The sequence below is a fragment of the Zerene cesonia genome, chromosome Z (assembly GCF_012273895.1).
Source record: "Zerene cesonia ecotype Mississippi chromosome Z, Zerene_cesonia_1.1, whole genome shotgun sequence".
Lineage (NCBI taxonomy): Eukaryota > Metazoa > Arthropoda > Insecta > Lepidoptera > Pieridae > Zerene > Zerene cesonia.
The window spans coordinates 4,831,337-4,840,854 of NC_052122.1; the positions used below are offsets into that span (position 1 = coordinate 4,831,337).

A 9,518-nucleotide genomic window follows, 5' to 3' on the forward strand; every position below is an offset into this window, starting at 1 on the left:
ATTTGAGATTAATAGTTGCGTAGGGAAAGTGATGAAGAGGTTAGACGCCACGCGACGCCGGAAGTGGTGCAGTGCATACAGCGCCACGGAATGGAAGGAGGTGCCAATCTCAAAAGTTATTGACTGATTCTAACTCAATCTTGTTAATAAATAGCCTCATTTTCCAATCCAAAAAAAATTAGTTACCAGCGGCTCGGAAAAACAGATCCTACTAAGGGTAACCAAAAATAAATCCATTAATTGCTTTTTCTAATCCTTTTTATAATTACTACCAAAATATATTTGTCTCACCCAAAACGCCAACCAACACCAAAAAAAAAATGTTACGTCTTTTTTACGACAATTAAAGAGAGGATAGGTAAAGTACTGTTGACTATTTTCCTCCTATCGGACTAGTTTCCAAATATAAAAATGTAAATAACAGTGAAGGCATGACAGAGACGGAATTCAGATTTCGGATATAATATTTTTAAGTATGCATAAAATGCATTTAATCAATTCAAAAATACTACACGTATTATATGTGACTTATGGTAATACTCACGTTATAATAACATATGTTTTAAATGTGTAAATAAACGGTTGCAATATTTAATTACTTCAAATTCATTAATATATATAAAAACTTGCGTGGTTTTGTTATTCCACCCGCACGAATACAAGGCAAAAATCTACGATACATTCAAATTTTACAGCTCCTAATTCAAGCAGTCGTGGCCGAGTGGTTAAGGCGTCTGACTCGAAATCAGATTCCCTCTGGGAGCGTAGGTTCGAATCCTACCGGCTGCGTACGTTTTTATTTTTATTCTTGAATCATCCTTAAAAATGTTAAACGTTATTTTTGAATATAAGCTGTTTTATTGTTTAAATAAGTTTGAAAGAATTATTATATTTTTTTGCGAACTAAATAATACAATAATTAAAGTTTCATGTTTTTTTGCGTTGCCAAAATCGAAACCAAGTTTTTTTTCTAATACTTATTTTTTATATTAAATTACCCACTTAACTTTAAGACTAATTCCCATCAAGCAAGAAGCATTACAATGTTAGGTACATACATCTTACAATCCATAAATCTTCATTCCTCACATAAATATGAATATATCATATCAGATTAAATGAAAATATTATTCAATTCAATATTTGCATAGTAAACTTAATATCCAATAATTATATTGTACAACGAATGCAACACACATGTGTGACGGGGCCGGTGGATCGATACAGCTTGCCCAGGTATCCTAGCAACCATAAGGTATCCAAGCTCTAGGATGCAATCTACACCCCCACACCCCCTGGCTTCGATATATATTTGTAACCTATTGTAATGGACGTCGAAAGTTATTGGATGCATAATGAACAGGATTTTCCTAGAAAATGTTATTACTTTCTGCCTTTCTAAGAGCTTGAAGTTGTATTCAGTATTATAATAAATAATGAATGTTCCTTAAAAATGTATTTACATAATTAAAATGTACATATAACAGCGTCTAATTAATATCGGCGTTAAATGAAAAATGTTTTGCTTTTCTCTTTTTATATGATAAAAGGAATTACAATTTATTAATTACATTAAAATTTTACGGTATGAGCATTAAAAATCTCCATATTAGCATAAGTATATATAAATAATAGCATAATTTTCGTATGTAATTAATTGTGGGTAAGCCAGACAACTTACAATCGGTTGTATACCTCGGAGATCCTTATCCTTTTCCTTACCCTTCCCAGTCCTTTCCTTTATTCCTATCGCCAATCCTTTCTTAATCCCTTCCCAAAAAGTCGGCAATCCATTTGTAGAGGCATAAGGTCTGCAATGGACCTTATGCCTCCAAATGTTCATGGGCGGTGGTAACGCTTACCATCAGGCGTCCCACCAGCTCCATTGCCGACTGTAACATAACATAAAGATCACATTAGGCCGGCGGTCTTGCGCCCGATCTCTTAGTCTCTCTCTAGTCGTATCAGTCTTCCATCGCACTGCGCCACTTAAGGAACAAGGAGTGCACCAGTGTTTGGGTTTATATTCGTGCACTACCATAGCTACTGCCTAGTTGATTAGTCTAAGTCGAGCTGGATAATTATAACCAAAATTTTGCCAGTAGACTTTAGTTTATTTATAAATATATGATAATAAGGTACAAATTACAGCTTTAAAGCACTAATCAAATAAAAACCAAATATGTACATTAAAGTGGGTAACTCTATACACAGCCATCCACAGCGTCGTATCACAAATATAGCATATAATAATAAATGGTGAATTTATATTGTGATATGTTGGCCCAGACCCTGGAGGTATCCCGCAGTGCTGAGGAGACGGGCCGCTGCCTCTACAAGCTGATCTTCCAGCTGCTTCTATTGCTCGAGACCAACAACAAGATGGTCGTCGCCGTCTACCACGCAGCGCTCGATAACCGGGTACAGTATTAACGAAGTATCTATGATCTATCTATATGGTAACCAGCCTCCCTACCTAAAATGAACCAATACACGCATCATTGTGTATGATTAAGAAATGGGAGGATAAACGATAAAAACAAACTCTGTTTCAAAAAGATTTTTGTCCTAATTTTAACTAGACTGTCCTTTTTTTACCTTGATTACGCGGACGAAACCGCTGGCGGAAAGCTAGTGATAAATAAACAAAGATAAAATGAAATGACTCCATACACGTGGAACAGGAAGATTTTAAACTGGCTAATCCAGCGCTCGAGGGTTATGAACGTAATGTTTTTCCACGATTGTAAAGGGGCCTTTTGAATATCAATGAAAATTTATTAAATATTTTTGATTTTGTCATACGTTGTGAAGTCGGATGACTTGTTATTTAAATTGTTTTTCTAATGTATTTCACTCACTTATCGATAGACATACGACGCATATGCATGTACAGTTTGATAAAGATCATGAATTTTTAAAAGGAAAAAATTTCATAATTTATCAAAAGTATACATTTTATGCGAATGCAAACTGATGTCTATTATATACAAAATAAAGTAACGAAAAAATACCAATTCTATCTCAAAAACAGCTAAATGAATTTTAATGATTTTGATTGTATTAGTAATCGCCTAAATGTATTACGAAAAAAGTTAGAGATTTGAAAATTTTACAATAACGTGTATACCCGGAGTGGACATCTCAAGATGACATTATTTATACAAAAAAAAGTTATATAAAGTTCGTGTTACTTACTAAAAATAAAAGACGATACCAAATTGGTCTCAATATCTTTGATTATTGAAAACAGCGAACTTAAATTGTCGTCAAATATGTTTGTCCCAATTCTAATTTAAAAAGCAACATTTAACCAAAATCAAATTTATGATTCAAACCGTTTTTAGCATTAATTAGGTCGAATTTAGGACCACCAAATCTCGGTCCATGAAATCTGAAACCGACTTAATTTACATAGCCTTAAAAAACCCACACTATTGTGTCTTCTCCCTTATATTGTAATACATTCAATATAGGATTTGCGTCCATAAAAACGGATTAAATTCTCCATTCCATTGTCCCTGTCTTTCAGTTGAAACTGTCCTTTGCGAAAACGAGAAGGCATATTAATTTTGCCTGATGCATTGATGGCTTTATGTTTACAAAGTTGTGAACGTCCAATGGCCATCGAAATACGAATATTGACGGATGGCTGGCAACGGCATTAATATAAGTCATAAGGCTTGATTACACGTGTAACGATATTTATGGCTCTTCCAAATGGCTTTATAAGGTGACAAATGTTTCGTAGCTTGCGTTAGAGAAACGTGATGCTTGAAGGTTACTTGTGTAGAAGGACGTGTGAGAGACCACCTCAACACAAATCAAAGCAAGGTTATTGTCATATGCGTACAACATGTTTGGTTATATGTAGTACAAGTGTGACTTTATATATGATTTTATTGAATTCTTACTACTCTTTCAATTGCTAAGAATGAGTCTCGGGAACCTTAGTGGTCTTTGGCATCGTAGCTGAGAGTGAAAGAAAGAGTTCGAATCCCGCCTCAAATTGCATTTCACATTAAAGGTATAAAATATGATACTCATGTTTTTCCCCCATGCAAATTAACATTTGCGGAGACTCATTTTTAGAAATGAGGGTGTCAATTTATCCAGCAGATTTTTTTTGTTTATTATTTCTTGCTTGTGCATTGTGTAATTAAGTATTCTATTTATATTATAGCCCTCATGCTATTTTGTATTCTTATTTATTCTCTACCTTTTTAGTATGTTCTGTAATACGTAAATAATAAAAAAAAGGTACGGTGTATATATAGGGTGTTGAGATGAGCAGCGCAGTGGGCGTGGTGCGCGCGGCGCTGAGTGCGCACGCGGCGGACGCGTGGGCGGAGCACTCGCCTTCGCCCGCGCCGCACGACGACGCGCGCCTGCTGCAGCTGATGCAGCGCCAAAGGTGAGACGCTTGCCATATACAGGTTGATCATTAAGCCGAACATGTATTTTTTTAATTTTCAATTCAGCTGATAATGTTTGTCGGTAGTCACCTTTGTTTTTTTTTTTTTTTTAATGGTAATGTTTCGTTGATAAGTGAGATTGTTGATGGCGCATATTAGACGTGCAGGTGATGTTTGTTCAGAAACCTTTTTTATATAACGATGAGATAGTTGATTAACACATTTTATCTAGTAATTAAGATAATAGTTGAAATATTGTATGAGGTAACGAGACTGTTATTGAATTTTTTTTTTTCTAGCAATTTGTAGGAATGCCAATCGCTGGTTCAGCCTAATGGTGTATCAATGAAAAGGTGTATTTATGTATGTTTGTAATTATATTTTGTCCAATTGTCCCACTAGGTGGGGTCGGATCGCCCTCTCTTACAATCCGGTTTATCGGCCGCCCCATTATGAGTACGTCCCATACGATTATCATTTTTCACGATCTGTTCAACCATCTTCGGACTTACTCTTCCTCTGCATCCAGCTACTACACAGATAACTGTTGCACCACAATATTATGTACATACAAAGCTAATACACGGTGTAAGGGACAGTGTAAATAACAATTTCGATTTCGATTCGAATTGACTTCTAAGGCTCAGGAAAGCTAAATCTCTCGAGTAATGAGTTTATTAAAATCATGCATTTGCATATTTTATCATGAGTAGCTACACTGGTTTTATGAAGTGTAACAGCTAAATGCAAATAATATGATGTATGTGATATAAATCTTAAGGCAATAAGTATGACTTTTATCTCGAAACTACACCGATATATAATCCTCCAAAAAGTATGCTTAGTTCGAATCTTTAGAATTACGCATTTTTCTCGAGGTCAACAGCAGTTAAGAAGTAATTTATCTCTTGTCACCTTTACAAGAAGAGTACAAAACTCTTCTTGTAAAGGTGCAGAAAAAGAGTTTTTGATTGATTGATTGATTAAGAAGTGTATTCTCTATACTTTATCCAATATATATTTATAGTATAGTTAATTACAAACTATACTATAGTACTAGTATATACGTGTTGTAAATATTTTTATTTGTGTATATTATAATGTAAAAATAGAAAATGCAGTAGTACTATTAAATTTATTTACGTGCACGAACAGATGGGGCGCGGCGCTGGCTCTAGTGCGCGAGCGCAACGCGGAGCGCATCCTGGAGCGCGGCGAGCTGCCGGAGGATGACGTCACAAGCCTGCTGCACGTGTACTGCCGCGGGCTGGCGCAGGCGCACCCCGGTGAGTGTACACGATACACTATACAGCGTGTTGTTTTTGTTTTTTTTTTTATTTGGGAAATTAAAAGTTTTTTTTGCTCATTAAATTATCAACTTCATCTACAATACGTGTATTTTTAATTGAAGCTTAAACAAAACACTGCAAATTTTTCTTTCTAACAATCCTTTATTAATTCCCAAATCTAAAACAAAATGTGTAATAACCCTCCACAGACATGGTGGCCATCACGCGTCCAGTGAACGAGTTGTCTCAGAACCTGTCCTTCATGATGGAGAGCCTCTACAAGGTGTCGGTGGCGCTCCAGCGGCAGGAGTTCGTGTGACGCCGGCGCAAAGCGCGCGTCAACTAACGTATATAACATTACATACAAAGAAATCATTGTTTTCGTAAATATTCCCCCCCCCCCCCCCCCCCCCCCCCCCCCCTTCCTTGCATTACATTTGAACAATTCCTCCCGAAAGTGATGACAATGTGATTATACATCAGCTCGAATACTATTCACGCACACATGCGCGTATTACACGCGAGTTACATCTGTGTGTGTGTGTGTGAAAACCCCACATTTGACAGCTCTTTGTGTAGATTTTTTTTGTTTCGGGAGTATGATTAGTGTCTCACCTGTGGCTTTTGCTTTTAGTCGTAAACTTGAAAAAAGTTTCTTTATAAGTTCGTTATATAGGAGCGTTTTCGACTGTAGAAAAGAGAGACGAAATCCAAAGAAACATTTCAACATTTATCCGTAGTATAATAATTTTCTGAGATTATTAAAAAATGATTTATTAAATAGAGGCGGAATTCGCTGTAGCGTATTTTTAATCTTAACAAATTATTATCTATTATATCCTGGATGTAGTTATGATGATTAATTAATAATTAAAACAGCATTGTGCGAGCTATAACATTTACTTTTTAGACAAACATTAGACGTAAGACAAAACTATATAAACTAATAAATAATAACCTAATGTAGTTTTGATCTATGTTTTCAGATAAATTCTATAACATATTATTGTCTACTAAAGCTTACCGTGAACGTTGTTGTTCGGAATTTCTTCGTATGCTACTAATACTACGATATAAGTATCGATATTCAATGTTTGAACATGTAAGATGCACATAGAAAATTGTCACATGTTGTCATATAGTTGTAATAGAAATTAAGAAATTTAATCAATCTGTTTGATCTTCCCCCATATCCAGGAAAAACGCCAAGTTACAATGCGAATAGGACGCGTTTATACTTCAAAAGTCCACAGTACAAATTCGAGTGATATAGAGCGAAACGAAAACGCGTTTTATTTTGTATCTTTATTCTCTATATAAAGCATTAGTTTTAACACACTCAGCACATTAAACAGGCACTTGTATCTAATCAAATCTCTATGTACTCACATTTGTGTAACATATTTTTTAGTTATATAAATAATAATTAATCAATGTTATAACATAATTAACATACATTTGTGTATGATAAGAAACATATACGTTAGTTTACGTCTGCTTTCGCTTATATCTCAAAGCAGAGAATCGTAAGGTAGGCATGTGCTTGTTTACGAGTAAATATTATAAACATACGCTTATATCTAGGTCTCAGCCTAAGTCTAATCGACGTTAGCACAAGCATATCGATGATATAAAACAATTTGTATTTCACTCGAGGCTACTTGATTGCATGACCCGTGTCAATAAAAGATCGAATCAAATCAATTTGCGATCATTTATCGGCACGGGTTATAGTTCAACAGTAGTTCTGCTGTAAATAGCTGTTAGACGCTTGTGATTCATATGAATGTATTAAATGTTGCGCGACGCGTATACGATACAAAGATGATTACGTGACCAAAAGTAAAATTTTAATAGTTTAAATTATTTATATTGTATGTACTGATGAAATTATAAATTATTCTATTGTGATTTAAATTTAATGATTTCGGAATTTTTAATGAATTTGAATTTTGTGTCTGCGAGGTTTATATGTTAACGTTTAAAGTCTTATTTTAAACTTGCACCGACTCCAAATACCAGGCAGTTCTAACGCACTTTGCCCTCAAGTACACGTATTGTTCATCACAAGAATGGCTTTAGATATAAATTGTAAACGTTAGAGACATTGATCACAATGAACAAACCTGCATATAAAGTAACAAACACGATGTTGTGGCGAATTTAGTTAATAAATTGTATCGCAGCCGGAGCCGGGCGCCGGCTTAGTGTAGTTAGCTGTAATACACTCATTTAGTTGACATGTAACTGATCTCAGTTAGGATTTACTGCAAGCATTACACGTCGGTGGGTCTCTCATTACAAGCAGTATTGTCGAAATTTTGAGTTAAGTGATAACTGATAATATATTCTAATTTTCGTTAGCTTTTTATCGGACAAACGGTATCGGTTAATCTTTTTGTAGTATCCATGTTCGAATATGCGAGCCCTTGCAATTTTTGAACGGAATTCCCATATTGAAGCACTGCCTTTCTCGATTTTCTGTCCCTGTTGTAATAAATTGGACTTACAAGCATTTATTTAGTCCTAATAACAAAATGAAGAACAAATACCCAGTTGAAATTTGAGTCTAGGAAACACCAATACAAATTTATAGCAATTTCCTTTAAAAATTGCAAACAATCGTAATATTTATTATAAGTTTTTCATAATTAATTTGTTCTGTTTTCTTTTACGTTGTTCTCACAGAGGTCAGTTAGGCGATGTACCTAAGCAATAAAATCACTAACCCGCCGTTGCGGTTACTGGTTCTTAACCAAATAATTTTCTTTTCTTTACACTTATCGGTCAACATAATATTTCGTTAACTATTTTGTATGCACGTATCATACGGTTAACTTTTTCTCTTCAACAAAGCAATATGTTAGAATAATCCCAATCATAATACTCGTTCTTTAAGTAATATTTAAGCAATATTTAGTCAAATGCAAATAATGTACCAAACGTCTTGCAAACTTACGCTTTTTATGGTTGATTTGTAAGAGAGCATGTCGCGAGATTATTATGAGATAATTTGTAGTCGTATAGGACACAGCAAGCGGTTCGTGTCCCTCAATATTTACAGATTGATCATGCGTTATATTTTTGTAACGTTTAATTAATATCAATTAAGCGCCACAAGCATTCTACACAACCTCTTTATGTTTTTCCTTATCCGTTTTGGTTTTAACTGAAATTGAAAGTGAAGTAATTGACACACGACAATCAAGTGACCGAACTCGACACTGCTCTTGAGCTATCATCTAACTATTGTTTACTCATATTCGTTTCAGTATTTGAATAGTCCGTAATCCCCATGACAGCAATAACGCAGTATACAAATTAATTTATCTTGAATCGTTTTGTCTATTTTCTTTTAATGTAATGATCAATATTTATTGTTATATTTTGTTTGTAACGCGCCAAGCGTATTTTAGTGAAATTGTGAATTAATAGTACTAATTACATGTATTTTATTTAATAAAAATTTTCTTCTTAAGTTTTGTTTTATTTTGACCTCTTATGATAAATATCTCAAAATAGAAATATAAGTATCATTAATCAAATTATGCAAGAATTTTTGGGATGCTGTGTTATAAATTACAAATTACGATATAAGGAACAATATTCATATAAATGCGACTTTTTGATTAAGTATCACATAAATTCGTCATTTCATAGTTTATCAATTTTTTTTCTGATACTGTGATCGAGACATTTTGATGATATCACTAGAAATTCAAATGAGGTCCTCTCGTATTACTACCAAAGAGATAGTCATAACACAAACAGAAAAGCTAGTTACGTCGGTGAATCATAAGATCACATCTAACAT

The 9,518-nt window shown here is 34.4% G+C and overlaps 1 protein-coding gene and 1 non-coding gene across 12 annotated transcripts in view; both read left to right on the top strand.

Annotated features, from left to right (window-relative positions):
- Window positions 1–6,103, top strand: part of LOC119835884 (protein furry) — a 103,340-nt gene extending 97,237 nt beyond the window's left edge. For 10 of the 11 annotated variants that reach the window (XM_038360971.1, XM_038360974.1, XM_038360973.1 and 7 more), the window contains 5 exons: window positions 2,290–2,421; window positions 4,278–4,414; window positions 4,818–4,871; window positions 5,571–5,701; window positions 5,914–6,103. In XM_038360971.1, the coding sequence (XP_038216899.1) occupies window positions 2,290–2,421; window positions 4,278–4,414; window positions 4,818–4,871; window positions 5,571–5,701; window positions 5,914–6,023 (564 nt within the window). In that variant the 3' untranslated portion in view covers window positions 6,024–6,103. The remainder of the gene's footprint in view (window positions 1–2,289; window positions 2,422–4,277; window positions 4,415–4,817; window positions 4,872–5,570; window positions 5,702–5,913) is intronic. The other variant, XM_038360978.1, reaches the window with a different exon arrangement.
- On the top strand, window positions 708–789 carry Trnas-cga. Its single transcript has one exon. It is a non-coding gene; the product is annotated as a tRNA-Ser (tRNA).
- Window positions 6,104–9,518: the final 3,415 nt, after the last annotated feature.